The following is a 23,987-nucleotide window of genomic DNA, read 5'->3' on the forward strand; positions in this document are numbered from 1 at the left end:
CACAGATTGAGCCACAAAGACCAGGGAGGTTTTCCAATGTCTCACAAATAAGATCACCTATTGGTAAATGGGTAAAACAAATTAAAATAAAATCTAATTTTATTGGTCACATACTCATATTTAGCAGATGTTATAGCGGGTGTAACGAAATGCTTGTGTTCCTGGCTCTGACAGTGCAGTAATATCTAACAATTCACAACAATATACACAAATCTAAAGTAAAATAATGGATTTAAGTAGTAAATACATATTAGGACGAGTAATGTCGGAGTCTGGAGTGTGTGTATGTATGTATGTATGTATGTATTTTAATGTAGGCCTATAGGGAATATATATATATATTTTCCCTATAGGCCTACATTAAAATACAACCACTGTATGCTTCAATATGGACATCTCCACAGGACATATCTTCCCTGTAGGCCTACATTAAAATACAATCATTGTATATTTCAATGTATGCTTCAATATGGACATCTCAACAGGACATATCTTCCCTGTAGGCCTACATTAAAATACAACCGCTGTATATTTCAATGTATGCTTAAATATGGACATCTCCACAGGACATATCTTCCCTATAGGCCTACATTAAAATACCACCACTGTATATTTCACTGTATGTTTCAATATGGACATCTCCACAGGACATATCTTCCCTGTAGGCCTACATTAAAATACAACCACTGTATGTTTCACTGTATGTTTCAATATGGACATCTCCACAGGACATATCTTCCCTGTAGGCCTACATTAAAATACAACCACTGTATGTTTCACTGTATGTTTCAATATGGACATCTCCACAGGACATATCTTCCCTATAGACCGACATTAAAATACAACCAAAAGGGAAACAATACAGTTGTCATAATGTCATATGTGTCAATGGGAATCATGTCTCATATTTAAACTGTATGTGGATGGGATCATTGTGGCTTGTTTTTGCTGTTCTCCAAATAGCATTTCAACACTTTTTAATTGTTCAGAAATACAGTAAATTAGCTTCAATAATGTATTTTGGAAAACAGAGCCTCCTGGTTGGTCCTCCCATGTCAGGAGATGAACCCAGAGTCAAGCCAGTGTCGTGTCTTTGGGTTACCATTAAACGGAAGATATGTTTATCAATTAGCTCCCTGTAATTATTATCACGCGATTAAACTGATTAATCGTTTCATTGTAATTAACTAGGAGATCGGGGCACCAAGGAGAATATTCAGATTACAAAGCTATAATTTTCCTAATATAACTTTCCTGTACTATAATATTATATTCTATTATAGTATAGGCCGATTATCTTCTAGTTTAATTGGTGAATTTTACCTCTAGTCCAGTCTCATTCCAAACGTCGTAAATTGTTGTATCTGCATGAACCCAGTCTTTACTAAAATCATCCATACATCAATTGTCTTAAAATCATTTATTTACTACACTAAGTAATTAACAGAAAAACATACAAACAGTCATTATCGTCACAAAGGATTGTTAGAGGAATGTGCCCTTGTGGGCTAAACAGGCTGGTCGGCCTGTTGAACAATGGGTCATAAACGGTCCGCTGAGAAGTTACACAGAGTTCATTAATATTAACAATTGACAATTGAAGGCTCACTCATTCGGGAACAATTGCAATCAATATATATTTACGCTCAGTGTGTCGTCGTTCTTTGTTGGAGAGTTCGGTTCTGTTGGAGAGTCTCTCTCTCGGTTAGAATGGATCTTTCAAAGCGACATTCATTAATGTCGTCATAGAATGGTTGTTTCGTTGGTCTTCGCGTGCGATGATATAATTTACTTAGCTGCAGACTAATAATTAATATCAAAGACTTGTTCTTATTCTGTCGGTATCAATAGTCTAAAAGTTAACCATGTGGTATGATTCACTTTCAGTAGAGGAATTAGATGGTAGAACCTATGTGGCCACGGAGTGTAGGCCTGGTCTCGAGAAATGTAAATCAGGGGGTGTTTTATAGTGCCCATAGAACAGCTTGTCAAATGACGCCTGGTCCTGTATGGGTCCCTGGGGGCGTGCCTATGACTGAGTTAGAATTGTATTTCTGTAACCAAATCTATCACATTACATCAGTACATAGCATCTCAATGTCTTACAAAAGCTTTATCCTTATTAATACATTCTATACAACCATTATGATGCTATTATATAAACAGTTTTATGGTAATATGGCTATATTGTCTCTTCTGAGTATCACAAAATTGTACCAAGCGGATCAGTTCGTAGCTGGATTCTTCACCAATCTTCCATACCTTCTCCAGAACACAAAATGTCGCTTGGCCCTCCAATTCTATGAGTTGGAAGAATTTCCTGTGTCTCTCTATGGGCCATGTGGCCAGAGACTCTCCTGGAATTTTAGAGTTTTTACGACCCTTTACACACAGGGTGGATTGGGTGCAAAAGGGAGGGGTCAACTGTCCTCCCTGTACCAAAAGAGGCCAACGTCATGACACCAGTCACCCTCAGCTGTTTAGCTCTGCTCAGTCTCTGCTCTGTTTCTGCCATGTCTCCCTTTCCCCTCCCCTGCACCCAATCACCCACCAGCCCTCACCCCTTTCCCCTCCTCCGTCTCCAATCACCCACCAGCCCTCACCCCTTTCCCCTCCTCTGCACCCAATCACCCACCAGCCCTCACCCCTCTCCCCTCCCCTGTCTCCAATCACCCACCAGCCCTCACCCCTTTCCCCTCCCCCGTCTCCAATCACCCACTAGCCCTCACCCCTTTCCCCTCCCCCGTCTCCAATCACCCACCAGCCCTCACCCCTTTCCCCTCCTCTGCACCCAATCACCCACCAGCCCTCACCCCTCTCCCCTCCCCTGTCTCCAATCACTCACCAGCCCTCACCCCTTCCCCTCCCCTGTCTCCAATCACCCACCAGCCCTCACCCCTTCCCCTCCCCTGCACCCAATCACCCACCAGCCCTCACCCCTTTCCCCTCCCCCGCCTCCAATCACCCACCAGCCCTCACCCCTTTCCCCTCCCCTGCACCCAATCACCCACCAGCCCTCACCCCTTTCCCCTCTCCCGTCTCCAATCACCCACCAGCCCTCACCCCTTTCCCCTCCCCTGTCTCCAATCACCCCTCTCCCCTCATCTGTCTCCAATCACCTAAAATCTAAAACTGACTCTAGATCAGCACTTGTACTCTGAGATGTAGCGGTCTAAGGTACTGCATCTCAGTGCTAGAGGCGTCATTACAGACCCTGGTTCGATTCCAGGCTGTATCACAACCGGCCATGATTGGGAGTCCCATGGGGTTGCACAAAATTGGTCCAGTGTCATTAGGGTTTGGCCGGGGTAGGCCGTCATTGTATGTAAGAATTTGTTCTTAACTGACTTGCCTAGATAAATAATAGTTCAATTAAGAAAATCCATACAGCCCCTGGCCTCCCAGCAAGTCTCCCCTCACCACTCTCCTCTGTTAGACAGACAGGGAGTTAGATTCCTTAGTTTTATTTCTATCTTTATTCCTCAGTCCCCAATGTGTTGATCGACGGCACAGAGAAAGTGACAGTCTAGCAGGTGGTATGTTAGCCTATAGGTTGTATGTTAGCCTATAGGTTGTATGTCAGCCTATAGGTTGTATGTCTTGCAGGATCTATGTTAAATGGTTACCAGACCCTCTACCCCAGGGCTTCCCAGCTCGTTATTCAGTCTTGACCCTCTACCCCAGGGCTTCCCAGCTCGTTATTCAGTCTAGACCCTCTACCCCAGGGGTTCCCAGCTCGTTATTCAGTCTAGACCCTCTACCCCAGGGGTTCCCAGCTCGTTATTCAGTCTAGACCCTCTACCCCAGGGGTTCCCAGCTCGTTATTCAGTCTAGACCCTCTACCCCAGGGGTTCCCTGCTCGTTATTCAGTCTAGACCCTCTACCCCAGGGGTCCCCAGCTCGTTATTCAGTCTAGACCCTCTGCCCCAGGGGTTCCCAGCTCGTTATTCAGTCTAGACCCTCTGCCCCAGGGGTTCCCAGCTCGTTATTCAGTCTAGACCCTCTGCCCCAGGTGTTCCCAGTTCATTATTCAATCTAGACCCTCTGCCCCAGCGGTTCCCCACCTGGAGTCTGCCGAGGTACTGCAGCGGCCAGATCTCCCCCCAATTTTTTTTGTAAATATTGCTGGCAACAACCGATTTAAACGAATTTGGCCATTGGTCTGTGGAACAAGGGTACAATACAATAGTATTAATCTATACCATAGGCTGGCTACACTTAGATGTACATCAGAGCCTGGGAGGCTCACAGCGATCCACAGCACTCCAGCAATTATCCATTTTTTAACTCAATACTTATTGTATTCTCAATTTTTGTTTGTTTTGTACTGTAATTTAACCTTTTAAAATTGCAAAATTGTCACTGCCCTATGGGGAAAATGTGTATAATTGCAGGAAATTAGCTTTAAAACTGCTAAATGTTATCTTTGTCCCATGGATTTTTTGTTGTTGTTGTTGAATTGCAGGAAATTGCCTTTAAACTACAAAATCTCCCATGTGAAGAGTGGGGCTTTTAATATGTTCTTCCCTAGGGCCTAGGGTTAGTCCGAGACTTGGTTAGTCCGAGACTTGGTTAGTCCGAGACTTGGTTAGTCCGAGACTTGGTTAGCCCGAGACTTGGTTAGCCCGAGACTTGGTTAGCCCGAGACTTGGTTAGCCCGAGACTTGGTTAGCCCGAGACTCGGTTATCGCACTCTAAAGTCAGAGTTGTGTTCTGGTTCAGAAGGGGTCCTTGATTAATTTTCTATCACAAAGGGTCCCGGTCCAAAGAGTAACTACTGCTCTACCTCTCTAGCCCTTCTTCACACTCAGGCCAGTATTCAATCCAGGTTGCATTATGGAGCAGCACATTGACACTTGACTTTTAAAGGTATTTTTACACTTGAGCTGCCATGTGCAGCCTTTTTACAAATTTCTCACATACCACCTGTAGACAAGCCACGGTGAATGCGAAATGAGAGTGAGCCAAACACTTCCTTCTACCTATAGTATACATTATGTTTGTTAATATAGAGGCGTTTTCCTCTACAGACCTCCTACCGGTCCCATGCTTTAAGCAGGACGTGTGTGGTACAGTCCAGTGCTCCAGAAACTGTGTTTATATATAACATACATGTCTTGTGTCCTAAATGGCACCTTATTCCTTATATAGACCCTGTTCAAAAGTAGTGCACTATATGGGGAATAGGGTGCCATTTGGGATTAGGCAGGGATAGTGTTTGGAGCCACAATGTTATTTTTTTTTTATACAATAGCTAAGTCCTCCCTTTTTTCCGTTAAATCTTCAGCTCAATTACCGTGTCCCGCAGGAACCCCTACTTAAACCCACTGAAGCCGATTTGGTGAGCTCCTTTACACCAACATCAGCACTGTATCTGACCCCAGACCTGTATCTGACTCCAGACCTGACTAACATCAACACTGTATCTGACTCCAGACCTGACTAACGTCAACACTGTATCCGACTCCAGACCTGACTAACATCAGTACTGTATCTGACTCCAGACCTGACTAACATCAGTACTGTATCTGACTCCAGACCTGACTAACATCAGTACTGTATCTGACTCCAGACCTGTATCTGACTCCAGACCTGACTAACATCAGTACTGTATCTGACCCCAGACCTGACTAACATCAGTACTGTATCTGACCCCAGACCTGACTAACATCAGTACTGTATCTGACCCCAGACCTGACTAACATCAGTACTGTATCTGACTCCAGACCTGACTAACATCAGTACTGTATCTGACTCCAGACCTGACTAACATCAGTACTGTATCTGACTCCAGACCTGACTAACATCAGTACTGTATCTGACTCCAGACCTGACTAACATCAGTACTGTATCTGACTCCAGACCTGACTAACATCAGTACTGTATCTGACTCCAGACCTGACTAACATCAGTACTGTATCTGACCCCAGACCTGACTAACATCAGTACTGTATCTGACCCCAGACCTGACTAACATCAGTACTGTATCTGACTCCAGACCTGACTAACATCAGTACTGTATCTGACTCCAGACAGTACTGTATCTGACTCCAGACCTGACTAACATCAGTACTGTATCTGACTCCAGACCTGACTAACATCAGTACTGTATCTGACTCCAGACCTGACTAACATCAACACTGTATCTGACTCCAGACCTGACTAACATCAGCACTGTATCTGACTCCAGACCTGTATCTGACTCCAGACCTGACTAACATCAGCACTGTATCTGACTCCAGACCTGACTAACATCAGTACTGTATCTGACTCCAGACCTGTATCTGACTCCAGACCTGACTAACATCAGCACTGTATCTGACTCCAGACCTGACTAACATCAGCACTGTATCTGACTCCAGACCTGACTAACATCAGTACTGTATCTGACTCCAGACCTGTATCTGACTCCAGACCTGACTAACATCAGTACTGTATCTGACTCCAGACCTGAATAACATCAGTACTGTATCTGACTCCAGACCTGACTAACATCAGTACTGTATCTGACTCCAGACCTGACTAACATCAACACTGTATCTGACTCCAGACCTGACTAACATCAGCACTCTATCTGACTCCAGACCTGACTAACATCAGCACTCTATCTGACTCCAGACCTGACTAACATCAACACTGTATCTGACTCCAGACCTGTATCTGACTCCAGACCTGACTTACAGCGATACTGGATCTGTCTTCAAATACATCCCTGGCTCTCTTTGCTTCTTCAGCCAAATTAAGCTGTCCTCAATCACTCTCTCTTCTTAGGATCCATGGTTCAGGCTCAGTGTCTCTCTCTGTCTCTCTGTCTCTCTCTCTCTCTTCTTGTCTGGCTGTCTGGCTGTCTCTCTCTCTCTCTGTCTCTCTCTCTGTCTCTCTCTCTGTCTCTCTCTCTGTCTCTCTCTCTGTCTCTCTCTCTCTCTCTTTTGTTGTCTTTGTCTCTCTGTCTCTGTCTCTGTCTCTCTCTCTGTCTCTGTCTCTGTCTCTGTCTCTCTCTCTCTCTCTCTCTCTCTCTCTCTCTCTCTCTCTCTCTCTCTCTCACGCTCATTTCAATTTAAATTTAAGGGCTTTATTGGCATCGGAATCATATGTTAACATTGCCAAAGCAAGTGAAATAGATTATTTTTATTGTTTATTTCATTTTTGTTTATTAACAGTAAACATTACACTTACAAAAGTTCCAAATGAATAAAGACATTACAAATGTCTTATTATGTCTCTATACAGTGTTGTAATAATGTGCAAATAGTTAAAGTACAAAAGGGAAAATAAATAAACAAAAATATAGATTGTATTTACAATGGTGTTTGTTCTTCACTGGTTGACCTTTTCTTGTGGCAACAGGTCACAAATCTTGCTGCTGTGATGGCACACTGTGGTATTTCACCCAGTAGATACGGGAGTTTATCAAAATTGGATTTGTTTTTGAATTCTTTGTTGATCTGTGTAATCTGAGGGAAATATGTGTCTCTAATATGGTCATATATTTGGCAGGAGGTTAGGAAGTGCAGCTCAGTTTCCACCTCATTTTGTGGGCAGTGTGCACATAGCCTGTCTTCTCTTGAGAGCCAGGTCTGCCTACGGCGGCCTTTCTCAATATCAAGGCTTTGCTCACTGAGTCTGTACATAGTCAAAGCTTTCCTTAAGTTTGGATCAGTCACAGTGGTCAGGTATTCTGTCACTGTGTACTTTCTGTTTAGGGCCAAATAGCATTCTAGTTTGCTCTGTTTTTTTGGTAAATTCTTTTCAATGTGTCAAGTAATAATCTTTTTGTTTTCTCATGATTTGGTTGGGTCTAATTGTGTTGCTGTCCTGGAGCTCTGTGGGGTGTGTTTGTGTTTGTGAACAGAGCCCCAGGACCAGCTTGCTTAGGGGACTCTTATCCAGGTTAATCTCTCTGTAGATGATGGCTTTGTTATGGAAGGTTTGGGAATCACTTCCTTTTAGGTGGTTGTAGAATTTAACGTCTCTTTTCTGGATTTTGATAATTAGCGGGTATCGGCCTAATTCTGCTCTGCATGCATTATTTGGTGTTTTACTTTGTACTGTACACTGTGGATATATTTGCAGAATTCTGCATGCAGTCTCAATTTGGTGTTTGTCCCATTTTGTGAATTCTTGGTTGGTGAGCGGACCCCAGACCTCACAACCATAAAGGGCAATGGGTTCTATAACTGATTCAAGTATTTTTTGCCAGATCCTAATTGGTATGTGAAATGTTGTTTCTTTTGATGGCGTAGAAAGTCCTTCTTGCCTTGTCTCTCAGATCGTTCACAGCTTTGTGGAAGTTACCTGTGGCGCTGATGTTTAGGCCAAGGTATGTATAGTTTTTTTGTGTACTCTAGGGCAACGGTGTCTAGATGGAATTTGTATTTGTGGTCCTGGCGACTGGACCTTTTTTGGAACACCATTATTTTGGTCTTACTGAGATTTACTGTCAGGGCCCAGGTCTGTCAGGGCCCAGGTCTGACAGAATCTGTGCAGAAGATCTAGGTGCTGCTGTTTGGGGACAGAAGCACCAGATCATCAGCAAACAGTAGACATTTTACTTCAGATTCTAGTAGGGTGAGGCCAGGTGCTGCAGACTGTTCTAGTGCCCTCGCTAATTTGTTGATATATATGTTGAAGAGGGTGGGGCTTAAGCTGCATCCCTGTCTCACCCCACGGCCCTGTGGGAAGAAATGTGTGTTTTTTGCCAATTTTTACCGCACACTTGTTGTTTGTGTACATGGATTTTATAATGTTGTATGTTTTTCCCCTAACACTACTTTCCATCAATTTGTATAGCAGACCCTGGTGCCAAATTTAGTTGAAAGCTTTTTTGAAATCAACAAAGCATGAGGAGACTTTGCCTTTTGTTTGTTTGTTTGTCAATTAGGGTTTGCAGGGTGAATACGTGGTCTGTGGTACGGTAATTTGGTGTAAAGCCAATTTAATATTTGCTCAGTACATTGTTTTTGCTGAGGAAATGTATGAGTCTGCTGTTAATGATAATGCAGATTATTTTCCCAAGGTTGCTGTTCACACATATCCCAGAGTAGTTATTGGGTTAAAAAAATCTCGTCTTCGTCTCTTTTTGTCTCTGTCTGTCTGTCTGTCTGTCTGTCTGTCTGTCTGTCTGTCTGTCTGTCTGTCTGTCTGTCTGTCTGTCTGTCTGTCTGTCTGTCTGTCTGTCTGTCTGTCTGTCTGTCTGTCTGTCTGTCTGTCTGTCTGTCTGTCTGTCTGTCTGTCTGTCTGTCTGTCTGTCTGTCTGTCTGTCTGTCTGTCTGTCTGTCTGTCTGTCCTGTTGCGCAAGGTAGAATCACTCCGTTCCTCTGTAATTATATCTAAACGATGTGTTCTCAACCTCTCTGCCACAGGGTTACTGGAACGGGAACAAACTGAAAACAAACTGCTCTGCTTTTAATCTTTTCACAAGTGAGTTCCAAATTTCTGTAACGGTCGTCCCAGCGTGAGTTGTTTCATGCACGAGATTTCAGAATGCACTCACTGTTCCAAAATGTGATAGTTATGCAACAGGACAGTTAATACGCGCTGCCTGCTAATTTTCTATAGGCTGTGTTTCAACTTGTCAATTTAAAATTATTTTCACGCACTTCACCAATGTTTCCGCAGATCAAGTATGCAGACATTTGCACAGTCTTGCATGATTTGGCGCGTTTTCTGACTGGCGCTCGCATTTCCTTCCTTGTTGTTTTCCACAAACAATTAACTTTGGACCTGTGTGTTCCTATTAAAGGAAGTACCTTATTTTTCTGTATATCGTGTTGTTGTTTCTGCTGTATGTATGTATGTATGTATGTATGTATGTATGTATGTATGTATGTATGTATGTATGTATGGCTCATAATGTAGTTAGTTTTATTCACATCTTTTCAAGTACTGGTGACAAATAATGCATTCCGATTATTGCATATATTGTAATGGACACCTGTGACGTCTGTAAAATACTTTTTTGACGGTTGTACTGATTTTAAGGAGCTAATTCTAAGCTATTTGAAGGTTGTACTGATTATAATGAGCTAATGCTAAGCTATTTGAAGGTTGTACTAATTATAATGAGCTAATGCTAAGCTATTTGAAGGTTGTACTGATTATAATGAGCTAATGCTAAGCTATTTGAAGGTTGTACTGATTATAATGAGCTAATGCTAAGCTATTTGAAGGCTGTACTGATTTTAAGGAGCTAATGCTAAGCTATTTGAAGGTTCTACTGATTTATAATGAGCTAATGCTAAACTATTTGCTAGCTTTGTGTGGCGCCATGTTTGTTGACATTATACAATACATTCTGGTTGTCACGTAAACGTCTGTCAGACCGAAGATGTTATAATGAGGTGAAGGGTAAACTTCCGGAAGTGAATGATTGTAGAGATGACACACCTTCAACATGCATACTGCAAACAGACCAAAATCATTTTGTCTCCTCTTATTGTCTTTGGTTGACATGAAAAAAAATAATATAATAAAACATGGTGGCACGCACAAACTACCCATCGTCGGATTACTTTCAACTTCTAGAAAATGTTTTACTATATTATTTTGATCAGTGGTGAGCTCACCCGTGATGTGATGAATTATAAATAATAATTGACATTAGCTAATTTAGACAGGCGAGAGTTATCTAAATATGACTGCTTGTGTTACATCAATCTTTCCTCAGTTGCACCAGGACTAATGTAGCCTACACTTTCCCGATTGTGTTATATTTTACCAGGTAAGTTGACTGAGAACACATTCTCATTTACAGCAACGACCTGGGGAATAGTTTCAGGGGAGAGGAATGAGCCAATTGTAAGCTGGGGATGATTAGGTGGCCATGATGGTATGAGGGACAGATTGGGAATTTAGTCAGGACACCGGGGTTAACACCCCTACTCTTACAATAAGTGCAATGGGATCTTTAATGACCTCAGAGAGTCAGGACACCCGTTTTAACATCCCATCCGAAAGACAGCACCCCATCCGAAAGACAGCACCCTACACAGGGCAGGCCCTGGGGCAGGCCCTGGGGCATTGGGATATTTCTTAGACCAGAGGAAAGAGTGCCTCCTACTGGCCCTCCAACACCACTTCCAGCAGCATCTGATCTCCCATCCAGGGACTGACCAGGACTAACCCTGCTTAGCTTCAGAGGCAAGCCAGCAGTGGTATGCAGGGTGGTATGCTGCTGGTTAAAGCCAGCAGTGGGATGCAGGGTGGTATGCTGCTGGTTAAAGCCAGCAGTGGGATGCAGGGTGGTATGCTGCTGGTTAAAGCCAGCAGTGGGATGCAGGGTGGTATGCTGCTGGTTAAAGCCAGCAGTGGGATGCAGGGTGGTATGCTGCTGGTTAAAGCCAGCAGTGGGATGCAGGGTGGTATGCTGCTGGTTAAAGCCAGCAGTGGGATGCAGGGTGGTATGCTGCTGGTTAAAGCCAGCAGTGGGATGCAGGGTGGTATGCTGCTGTTATGATGTTAATACTTCTGTGAATGTCTGAACATTGCATCCAAAAATAAACTGGTCACATTCAGGACATAACTTTGTAAAGACTGTGTTTGTGCAAAATGTTTCTGTGAAGAAACAGGTGTGGCCCGCTCAAACACTGACTGTTGCGTCAATCGAAACTGGACGTTCTAAAAAAAGTGTTCCAATCACAACGGTTTGAGCATTACGCTGCACGGACCACTGTAGAAGGACCCGTTTGTTGGTACATGTGAAAAGGTTAAAGACACTTCATCCATTTTGTCTGAAAAGGATTATCGTGTTATGTTTGTTGCCGCCGCTCACTGAATAAATTCATCACTATATTCCATTGCTTTGCTTTCTAAATAGAGACATTTACATTTTAATCTATGGATTAGTTCCAATTTTGCTTTGTTTGGATTACCTTTCCTTTGAGTCAATCAATTTAGTAGTAGTTGTTCCATTGGTCAGGCCTGCTGTGCTGTCTCCCAGTAGAGGAGAGCGAGATATATATATATATATATATATATATTGTAGAAGGATGTTATGCTGAGTCCCAGTTAATGAGGCACAATCACAAATAAAATTAAAAATAGCTGTGCAGCGACACTCCCCATCCAACCTGACAGAGCTTGAGAGGATCTGCGGAGAAGAATGGGAGAAACTCCGCAAATACAGGTGTGTTTGTAGCGTCATACCCAAGAAGAATTTGAGGTTGTAATCACTGCCAAAGGTGCTTCAACAAAGTACTGAGTAAAGGGTCTGAATACTTATGTAAATGTCATATTTCAGTTTTTGCAACAACAAAAAATCTGTTTTTTGCTTTGTCATCATTGGGTATTGTGTGTAGATTGATTGGGGGGGGGGGGGGCAATTTAATGAATTGGCTGTAACTTAACAAAAATGTGAAAAAAGGCAAGGGGTCTGAATACTTTTTGAATGTACATGTAGGTAGGGGTAAAGTGACTCTGCATAGATAATAATCAGCGGGTAGCAGCAGTGTAAAAACGGGGGGGGGGGGGGGGGGGGTCGTCAATGTAAACAGTCCGGGAGGCCATTTGATTAATTGTTCAGCAGTCTAATGGCCGTGTTCCTCCTCTCCGTGTCTTCACCACCTCTTCACAGCACTCATGTTCCCGACAAACAATTACCCTTCTCTTCTTCAGCTCTACGTCCCAAGTGGCACCCTATTCCCAACGTAGTGCGCTACTTTAGACCAGTCAGAAAGCTGTGCACTACATAGGGAATATGGTACGATTTGGGACTCATACCCAGAGTCTCCCTGGCCTCTCCAATCTCCTAATGACTGATTGTGATTCAGAGTGGTCTCAATAGAGAGAGGGGGAAGTTGTGCCACTGCTGGTTCTGTCATTAGTGCTCCGTTACTTTGGATCCCTGCCGGGTCCCTGTCGCTGCCCAGACCATGCAAATAGAGACGGCTTTATTCACGGCACAGAGATATGTGGGGCTGGGTCACTACCATGTCTTATAACAGTATTCTACTATACTGGACTGGTTCACTACCATGTCTTATAACAGTACTCTACTATACTGGACTGGACTGGGTCACTACCATGTCTTATAACAGTATTCTACTATACTGGACTGGTTCACTACCATGTCTTATAACAGTACTCTACTATACTGGACTGGACTGGGTCACTACCATGTCTTATAACAGTACTCTACTATACTGGACTGGACTGGTTCACTACCATGTCTTATAACAGTACTCTACTATACTGGACTGGACTGGGTCACTACCATGTCTTATAACAGTATTCTACTATACTGAACTGGACTGGGTCACTACCATGTCTTATAACAGTACTCTACTATACTGGACTGGGTCACTACCATGTCTTATAACAGTACTCTACTATACTGGACTGGACTGGACTGGGTCACTACCATGTCTTATAACAGTACTCTACTGTTATAAGGGTCACTACCATGTCTTATAACAGTACTCTACTGTGCGTTCCTCCCTATTCCAACCCTATTCCAACCCTATTCCCCAATGGCCTCTGGTCCAAAGTACTACACTACATAGGGATTATGGTGCAAACATTTTGAACCTGTGGAAGGACCGGCTGTGATATGTGACACTGGTACTTTAAAAGCAAAATTTAATTCACCGTTGTGTTCATTTGGTTTAAGGAAAACATTAATCGGTATTGCCTGATCATGCATGTAAATATCACGATGAGGAAAATTATACAAATATACTGGATTTTAATGGACAGCAATTTAGGATCATGTTCTATCCATGTTTTGTATGTCCATCTCATTCAAACAGCTCTCTGGATATATTAGTCTATTAAATCATTGCCACGTCATTCTGCGGTATCATCATTGACTGTCAAAGTCCTGTATTTGTCCATACAGACAGACAGACAGACAGGACACTGAATCTCCCATATTTGTTCCCAGTGACTGGTATATTATGAGAGGAGAGTTCTAGAAGGGTCAAAAATACAGCAGGTTATATTTGTTATTGCTAGTGTTGTCTTGTGACACATGCAGAATGAGCCAATGATAAATTACTATCCCGGGGTTGACCGACCTCCATTAGTCAATGTTGTCATGATGAAGTCCTTTTACCCGTGGTGCACTCCATCAACAGCAGGTGCATTTCAAGAGCGGCAAATTTGAATCCAAATAAATGTCAAAATTCAAATTTTTCAAACATACAACTATTTTACACCCTTTGAAAGATAAACATCTCCTTAATCTAACCACGTTTTACGATTTCAAAAAGGTTTTACGGCGAAAGCATAAATTTAGAGTATGTTAGGACAGTACATTTACAAGAGTTGTGTGTAATGTTGTGCCAATTCAAAGACAGGCGTCACCAAAACCATAAATCAGCTAAAATGATGCACTAACCTTTTACAATCTCCAACAGATGACACTCCTAGGACATTGTGTTAGACAATGCATGCATTTTTAGTTCTATCAAGTTCATATTTATATCCAAAAACAGCGTTTTACTGTGGCGTTGATGTTCAGGAAATCGTTTCCCTCCAATAACCGGCATTCAAGTCAGCACCACAAATTAAATAATTAACATTAGAAAACATTGGTAAAATATTATATTGTCATTTAAAGAATTATAGATTTACATCTCTTGAATGCAATCAACTTGCCAGATTTAAAAATAACCTTACTGGGAAATCACACTTTGCAATAATCTGAGCACTGCGCCCAGAAAAATACGCGTTGCGATACAGACTAGCCGCCATGTTGGGGAGATCTAAAATCGAAAATACTATGTAAATAATCCATTACCTTTGATTCTCTTCATCAGATGTCACTTCCAGCTATCACAGGTCCATAACGAATGTAGTTTTGTTCAAAAAAGCTCATCATTTATGTCCAAAAATCTCCGTCTTGTTAGCACATGATCTAAGCCCGCCGGACTTCACTTCATGAACGAGGGGAAAAAATATATTTACGTTCGTTCAAACATGTCAAACGTTGTATAGCATAAATCATTAGGGCCTTTTTTAACCAGAACATGAATAATATTCAAGGTGGACGAATGCATTCTCTTTTATAACGTATTAGAACGAGGGTACCCAACATGAACTCGCGCGCCAGGTGTCTAATGGGCCATCATCGTTCCATGGCTCTTGTTCGGTCAGATCTCCCTCCAGAAGACTCAAAACACTTTGTAAAGGCTGGTGACATCTAGTGGAAGCAATAGGAAGTGCCAAAATATTCCTCAGCCCCTGTGTTTTTCAATGGCATAGGTTTAAAGGTAATACAACACATCAGGTATCCACTTCCTGTCAGAAAATGTCTCAGGGTTTTGCCTGCCAAATGAGTTCTGTTATACTCACAGACACCATTCAAACAGTTTTAGAAACTTTAGGGTGTTTTCTATCTATATATAATAAGTATATGCATATTCTAGTTACTGGGTAGGATTAGTAACCAGATTAAATCGGGTACATTTTTTTATCCAGCCGTGCAAATACTGCCCCCTAGCCCCAACAGGTTAAAAGACATCGGTTTCGTCCTAAATTGTACCCTGCACAGTGCACCAATTTGGATGAGTGCCCTGTTAGGTCCTGGTCAACAGTAGTGCGCTTCGTAAGGAATAGGATGCCATTTCAGATGTAAAACATATTGATTGTTCTTGTTGTACGAGAACTTCATATGTTGTAACGCTAGTTGAGATGGTATTTACAGTATGGACTAGAGATGGCACAGCTGGTTAACAGAATCAGTAAAGTGCCGTAGGTCAGGTTAACCAATCTTGGTTTACCGGTCTACAGTCCTACTGACCCCCCCCCAAAAGAAGTCCTGGCTCAAACCGCAGCAAAATCCGCTGTAGAGTCAGGTCAAACCCCTAACACCCAGTACAGAGTCAGGTCAAACCCCTAACACCCAGTACAGAGTCAGGTCAAACCCCTAACACCTAGTACAGAGTCAGGTCAAACCCCTAACACCCACTGTAGAGTCAGGTCAAACCCCTAACACCCAGTACAGAGTCGGGTCAAACCCCTAACACCCAGTACAGAGTCGGGTCAAACCCCTAACACCCAGTACAGAGTCGAGTCAAACCCCTAACACCCAGTACAGAGTCGGGTCAAACCCCTAGCACCCAGTACAGAGTCGGGTCAAACCCCTAGCACCCAGTACAGAGTCGGGTCAAACCCCTAGCACCCAGTACAGAGTCGGGTCAAACCCCTAGCACCCAGTACAGAGTCGGGTCAAACCCCTAGCACCCAGTACAGAGTCGGGTCAAACCCCTAGCACCCAGTACAGAGTCGGGTCAAACCCCTAGCACCCAGTACAGAGTCGGGTCAAACCCCTAGCACCCAGTACAGAGTCGGGTCAAACCCCTAGCACCCACTGTAGAGTCGGGTCAAACCCCTAGAAGAGGATGAGCTGAATTCCCCAGACTAGGTGTGAAACGCTCATTTCCTGACCTCTCACTCTGATTGGTGCGTCCTCTCTTACCTGGAGGAATGAGGAGTGTGGTCAGGGCCTCATGGCCAGGTCTGACAGGTGCACCCTATATCCTATATAGTGCACTACTTTAGTCCGGGGCTGGCACCCTATTTCCTATATAGTGCACTACTTTAGACCGGGCTGGCACCCTATTTCCTATATAGTGCACTTCTTTAGACCAGGTCTGACATTTGCACCCTATTCCCTATATAGTGCACTACCTCTGACCAGGGCTGGCACCCTATTCCCTATATAGTGCCCTTCTGTTGACCAGGGCCCATAGTGGAATAGGGTTGCATTTGGGATGCACACGGAGTCGTTGCTACTCTCTTCCTAATGTAATGTAATCATCCCTGAATAACCACAGGGCCATTACAGAGTCCCACTGGCCATGTTGTAGTGTCTGGCCCTCTGCTCTCCTCTGCTCTCCCTACACCCTGACAGACAGACAGACAGACAGACAGACAGACAGACAGACAGACAGACAGACAGACAGACACGCTGTTTAACATATCCAATCAATAACCTCCATGAATACCTACTACTAATGGCTTTACCCTGATGGAGTTAGATATCAATGTTTCTACGTAGATCCAGGTTCAGTCAGCTGGCTCGGCTGGTCCACGGGCTCAGAGGGAGGGAGGGGGGAGGGGGGAAGGGAGGGATGTTGCTTATTGACCTTGACCTCTATTCTCCTTATCTCTCGCTTCTCCCTTCCTGCTCCACATAAAAAAAACTTTCAATAAAACATGCATCTCTCTGAAAACATGAACATCTTTCATGTTTCCTGAAATAATACATCCAAAACAACTTTGATGTTAGAGAGAGATGTACATGGAACTAGATGTATTCATTTTGTGTCAGCCCCAACTTACAAGTTACTTTTATTATGGGAAAGGGGATAGTGGGGGGGGGGGGGGGGGGGTGAATGGACGGATGGATTGAGAGATGGTAGTGTCAGGGAGGGGGGATGGAAGGATGGACAGAGAGATGGTAGTGTCAGGGAGGGGGGGATGGAAGGATGGACAGAGATGTTAGTGTCAGGGAGGGGGGGATGGAAGGATGGACAGAGAGATGGTAGTGTCAGGGAGGGGGGATGGAAGGATGGACAGAGAGATGGTAGTGTCAGGGAGGGGGGGATGGAAGGATGGACAGAGATGTTAGTGTCAGGGAGGGGGGGATGGAAGGATGGACAGAGAGATGGTAGTGTCAGGGGGGGGGGGTGAATGGAAGGATGGACAGAGAGATGGTAGTGTCAGGGAGGGGGGATGGAAGGATGGACAGAGAGATGGTAGTGTCAGGGAGGGGGGGATGGAAGGATGGACAGAGATGTTAGTGTCAGGGAGGGGGGGATGGAAGGATGGACAGAGAGATGGTAGTGTCAGGGAGGGGGAGTGGAAGGATGGACAGAGAGATGGTAGTGTCAGGGAGGGGGGTGGAAGGATGGACAGAGAGATGGTAGTGTCAGGGAGGGGGATGGAAGGATGGACAGAGATGTTAGTGTCAGGGAGGGGGGGATGGAAGGATGGACAGAGAGAAGGTAATGTCGGGGGGGATGGAAGGATGGACAGAGTGATGGTAGTGTCAGGGAGGGGGGGTGGAAGGATGGACAGAGAGATGTTAGTGTCAGGGAGGGGCGGGAGGATGGACAGAGAGATGGTAGTGTCAGGGAGGGGGGGAATGGAAGGATGGACAGATGGTAGTGTCAGGGAGGGGGGTGGAAGGATGGACAGAGAGATGGTAGTGTCAGGGAGGGGGGGGTGGAAGGATGGACAGAGAGATGGTAGTGTCAGGGAGGGGGGATGGAAGGATGGACAGAGAGATGGTAGTGTCAGGGAGGGGGGGATGGAAGGATGGACAGAGAGATGGTAGTGTCAGGGAGGGGGGGATGGAAGGATGGACAGAGATGTTAGTGTCAGGGAGGGGGGGGAGGATGGACAGAGAGATGGTAGTGTCAGGGAGGGGGGGTGGAAGGATGGACAGAGAGATGTTAGTGTCAGGGAGGGGGGGGAGGATGGACAGAGAGATGGTAGTGTCAGGGAGGGGGGAATGGAAGGATGGACAGAGAGATGGTAGTGTCAGGGAGGGGGGGAAGGATGGACAGAGATGGTAGTGTCAGGGAGGGGGGGTGGAAGGATGGACAGAGAGATGGTAGTGTCAGGGAGGGGGGATGGAAGGATGGACAGAGAGATGGTAGTGTCAGGGAGGGGGGGTGGAAGGATGGACAGAGAGATGGTAGTGTCAGGGAGGGGGGGTGGAAGGATGGACAGAGTGATGGTAGTGTCAGGGAGGGGGGGTGGAAGGATGGACAGAGAGATGTTAGTGTCAGGGAGGGGGGGGAGGATGGACAGAGAGATGGTAGTGTCAGGGAGGGGGGGTGGAAGGATGGACAGAGAGATGTTAGTGTCAGGGAGGGGGGGGAGGATGGACAGAGAGATGGTAGTGTCAGGGAGGGGGGAATGGAAGGATGGACAGAGAGATGGTAGTGTCAGGGAGGGGGGGAAGGATGGACAGAGATGGTAGTGTCAGGGAGGGGGGGATGGAAGGATGGACAGAGAGATGGTAGTGTCAGGGAGGGGGGGGTGGAAGGATGGACTGAGAGATGGTAGTGTCAGGGAGGGGGGGGAGATGGAAGGATGGACAGAGAGATGGTAGTGTCAGGGAGGGAGGGGAGGATGGACAGAGATGGTAGTGTCAGGAAGGGGGGGTGGAAGGGTAAAGGAGTGTCTTGGAGGAGAAGAGATGAGAGGAGGAGATGGGACAGGATGAAGAGGAGAGGAGGAGAGGTGAGGAGGAGAGAAGACAGGATGGGGAGAAGAGGAGAGAGGAAAGGAGAAGAAAGTAGAGGAGAGGAGAGTGGTGGAGAGGCGAGGAGGGGAGGAGAGGCGAGGTGGAGAGGCGAGGAGGGGAGGAGAGGCGAGGAGGGGAGGAGAGGCGAGGAGGGGAGGAGAGGTGAGGAGGGGAGATGTTAGGGGGGGAGAGATGAGAGGTGAGGAGATGGAGGGGAGGTGAGGAGATAGGAGGAGATGGGAGGGGAGGAGATAGGAGAGGTGGAGTGTTTTTGTTCTTCTTTGCTTCCACGTTGCGTTAGCTGCTGTTTCTATCAGAAGTTTTAACCAGTTGGAGGTCAGGAGGGCATTACATAAAACATTCACATGGATCCCTCCCTCCCTCCATCCATCCCTCCATCCTTCCATCCCTCCCTCCATCCTTCCATCCCTCCATCCTTCCATCCCTCCCTCCATCCTTCCATCCCTCCCTCCATCCCTCCCTCCATCCATCCATCCATCCATCCCTCCCTCCCTCCCTCCATCCATCCCCCCTCTATCCATCCCTCCCTCCCTCCCTCCATCCCTCAATTCCTCCCTCCATCCCTCCATTCCTCCCTCCCTCCCTCCCTCCATCCCTCCATCCCTCCATCCCTCCCTTCCTCCTTCCATCCCTACACGCATCCTCCCTCCCTTCCTCCATTCCTCCCTCCCTCCCTCCATTCCTCCATCCTTCCTTCACACACCCACAGGGAATGCTTAATGTCGTGCTCAACATTTCAGAAACAACGTTGGATTGAGCAAGACACAGACATGTACCCCATTTTGCAGGCTACTGTTCAGTGAGGTAGTTTTATTTTATTTTAGTCCAACTGACTAACGACAACAAACATGCTTAATTAATTTGGCCAGGAGACTCGGAATAAACTACATTGATGACATCAATTAGATTCTAATGAAAACAGATAAAAGCACAAGCAGGGGGTGGGGGGGAAGCAAATGGAATTTCTGAACAGGACTCATCAAAGTCTTAACATTGCTACAAATTCCCATTACGTCTGAGTAGAAGCCTTTAATTTGCAAAGCTCATGTCTGGTTGGGTACTTAGAAGTACACGGTCAAATGATTCAAACTCGAAGTCCTAGGTTTACATCCCAAATGGTTCCCTATGTAGTGCCTTGGGCTCTGGTCAAAACTAGTGCACTGAATAGGGGAATAGTGTACTGTTCGGGATGCACTCCAAGTCCTAAACCGAGAAGAGGAGCCAAATAGAAATGTAATTTTTGCGTGTTACTTCTCATCATTTGCTGGAACATGTGGTTGGGTGAATCGTTGGATTAGTGAAGACTTGAGAAGTGTTCCAGTTGGCTTGTTTCTCCTCTCCTGGCAGGACTGACCCCTTAGTAACACGGTGTTTACATCTTCTATCTCAAGGAGAACACATGCTAGCTAACTCCAGATTACAGACCCTTTAGTTAGACTGAAGTGTTGCAATTATGTATGTCAATCTGATGGTGTTGGTGATTAGTGTCTAGCTCTCTCTCTCTCTCTCTCTCTCTCTCTCTCTCTCTCTCTCTCTCTCTCTGTCTCGTTCTCTCTGTCTCGTTCTCTCTGTCTCGTTCTCTCTGTCTCGTTGTCTCTCTCTCTGTCTCGTTATCTCTCTCCTCTTCTCTCTCTCATTCTCTCTCTCCTCGTCTCTCGTTGTCTCTCGTTGTCTCTCGTTGTCTCTCGTTGTCTCTCGTTGTCTCTCGTTGTCTCTCGTTGTCTCTCGTTGTCTCTCGTTGTCTCTCGTTGTCTCTCGTTGTCTCTGTCTCGTTCTCTCTGTCTCGTTCTCTCTGTCTCGTTCTCTCTGTCTCGTTCTCTCTGTCTCGTTATCTCTCTCCTCTTCTCTCTCTCATTCTCTCTCTCCTCTCTCTCGTTGTCTCTCGTTGTCTCTCGTTGTCTCTCGTTGTCTCTCGTTGTCTCTCGTTGTCTCTCGTTGTCTCTCTCTCTCTCTCTCTCTCTGCCTGCCAGTCATATTTACATGATAGTTTTTTGTCATTCTCCCTTTGGCATCTAGTTGTGCCCTATAAAGGGATATGCTGCCATTTCAGACACAAGCCATATGCTTGTCATATGAATGAGCAGCTCAGAGGTTTAACTAACTCCTATGGTATCTGTGTGTTTTAGGGGACTTCCCCCCACCTCCTCCTCCACCTGCTGATGACGGAGGCCTCCCATCCCTCATGTCCTTGCCCCCCCCTCCATCCATGGACAGAGAATACCAGGTAGGAGACTATTATGAGACATGTATGTACCATTTGCTCATACAGTAAGGTAATTGTCATATAACCTTTCACTGTTTGGGATGGAGAACAGGTACACTAGCACTGCATAGAGTTCTGTACAGACATAGAATAGAATGTGTCTCAAGTGATACCCTATCCCCTATATAGTGCCCTTCATTTGACCAGGGCCTGGTGGGAGGTAGTTCACAGGGCCCGTAGGGAGGTAGTTCACAGGGCCCGTAGGGAGGTAGTTCACAAGGCCCGTAGGGAGGTAGTTCACAAGGCCCGTAGGGAGGTACTTCACAGGGCCCGTAGGGAGGTACTTCACAGGGCCCGTAGGGAAGTAGGTCACAGGGCCCGTAGGGAAGTAGGTCACAGGGCCCGTAGGGAAGTAGGTCACAGGGCCCGTAGGGAGAGAGTTCACAGGGCCCGTAGGGAGAGAGTTCACAGGGCCCGTAGGGAGAGAGTTCACAGGGCCCGTAGGGAGAGAGTTCACAGGGCCCGTAGGGAGAGAGTTCACAGGGCCCGTAGGGAGAGAGTTCACAGGGCCCGTAGGGAGAGAGTTCACAGGGCCCGTAGGGAGAGAGTTCACAGGGCCCGTAGGGAGGTACTTCACAGGGCCCGTTGGGAGGTACTTCACAGGGCCCGTTGGGAGGTACTTCACAGGGCCCGTTGGGAGGTACTTCACAGGGCCCGTTGGGAGGTATTTCACAGGGCCCGTAGGGAGTCCACAGGGCCCGTAGGGAAGTAGGTCACAGGGCCCTTAGGGAGAGAGTTCACAGGGCCCGTAGGGAAGTAGGTCACAGGGCCCGTAGGGAATTAGGTCACAGGGCCCGTAGGGAGGTAGTTCACAGGGCCCGTAGGGAGGTAGTTCACAGGGCCCGTACGGAATTAGTTCACAGGGCCCGTAGGGAGGTAGTTCACAGGGCCCGTAGGGAGGTAGGTCACAGGGCCCGTAGGGAGGTAGGTCACAGGGCCCGTAGGGAGGTAGTTCACAGGGCCCGTAGGGAGGTAGTTCACAGGGCCCATAGGGCTCTAGTCAAAAATAGTGCACTACATAGTGAAAAGAGTTCAATTTGGGATATATAGTACAATGCCTCTATATATAATGGGATGTACTTACATTTTCTGCATGTAGCAGCCCTCTAAGCTGTAGTGTGGATACTGAACCCAATACAGCAGTATCACTGAACCCCCTACAGCAGTATCACTAGAACCCCCTACAGCAGTATCACTAGAACCCCCTACAGCAGTATCACTGAACCCCCTACAGCAGTATCACTAGAATCCCCTACAGCAGTATCACTGAACCCCCTACAGCAGTATCACTGAACCCCCTACAGCAGTATCACTGAACCCCCTACAGCAGTATCAGGTTCTGTTGGATCTGAAGAGAAGACTGACAGCTATTGGTGCTCCAACGTCATGTCTCATGTCCACATGGTCCATGGTTGTTATATCACCCCAGGCATGTGTTACCCTCCCTGGACGATCAGGCCCTGCTGTTCACCCTCTGGCTGGATGACTGGCTGATGTGTGTACCAAATGGCACCCTGTTCCCAATATAGTGCACTACTTTTGACCAGGGTTCATAGGTCTCTGTTCTAACGTAGTGCACTAAATAGGGAATAGGGTGCGTGCCATTTGGGACACATCCCCTTCCACAGAGCTTGAGCTGTAGGACATCCTTGTTGCCGTTCAAACCTTTTGATCGTCAACCAATCAGAGCAAGTTTATTTCTTAACCTTTCCCATTTTTATCTGACTGATTTGATCTCCTACCAGTCAGTCAGTCAGTCAGACACACAGACAATCAGACACACAGACAGTCAGACACACAGACAGTCAGACACAGACAGGTCGGTTGGTCAGAAAGTGAAACACATCTCTACTCACCCCCCCACCAACAGTATTTTACTTCCAGACAGACAGCAGAGACTCGTCAGTAGTCCCTAGACTCTGATCCACACCAGGCAGAGACTCGTCAGTAGTCCCTAGACTCTGATCCACACCAGGCAGAGACTCGTCAGTAGTCCCTAGACTCTGATCCACACCAGGCAGAGACTCGTCAGTAGTCCCTAGACTCTGATCCACACCAGGCAGAGACTCGTCAGTAGTCCCTAGACTCTGATCCACACCAGGCAGAGACTCGTCAGTAGTCCCTAGACTCTGATCCAGACCAGGTAGAGACACGTCAGTAGTCCCTAGACTCTGATCCACACCAGGCAGAGACTCGTCAGTAGTCCCTAGACTCTGATCCACACCAGGCAGAGACTCGTCAGTAGTCCCTAGACTCTGATCCACACCAGGTAGAGACACGTCAGTAGTCCCTAGACTCTGATCCACACCAGGCAGAGACTCGTCAGTAGTCCCTAGACTCTGATCCACACCAGGTAGAGACACGTCAGTAGTCCCTAGACTCTGATCCACACCAGGTAGAGACACGTCAGTAGTCCCTAGACTCTGATCCACACCAGGTAGAGGCACGTCAGTAGTCCCTAGACTCTGATCCACACCAGGCAGAGACACGTCAGTCTTCCCTAGA

At 46.0% G+C, this 23,987-nt stretch overlaps 1 protein-coding gene across 1 annotated transcript in view; it reads left to right on the plus strand.

Annotated features, from left to right (window-relative positions):
• LOC106560617 (lipoma-preferred partner homolog) overlaps window positions 1-23,987 on the plus strand; it is a 515,165-nt gene that overhangs the window by 151,423 nt on the left and 339,755 nt on the right. Inside the window, exon 5 of the mRNA XM_045687983.2 lies at window positions 21,346-21,443. Coding sequence (XP_045543939.1) covers window positions 21,346-21,443 — 98 coding nt within the window. The remainder of the gene's footprint in view (window positions 1-21,345; window positions 21,444-23,987) is intronic.

Source organism: Salmo salar, chromosome 10 (genome assembly GCF_965601325.2).
Source record: "Salmo salar chromosome 10, fSalSal1, whole genome shotgun sequence".
Taxonomy (NCBI): Eukaryota; Metazoa; Chordata; class Actinopteri; order Salmoniformes; family Salmonidae; genus Salmo; species Salmo salar.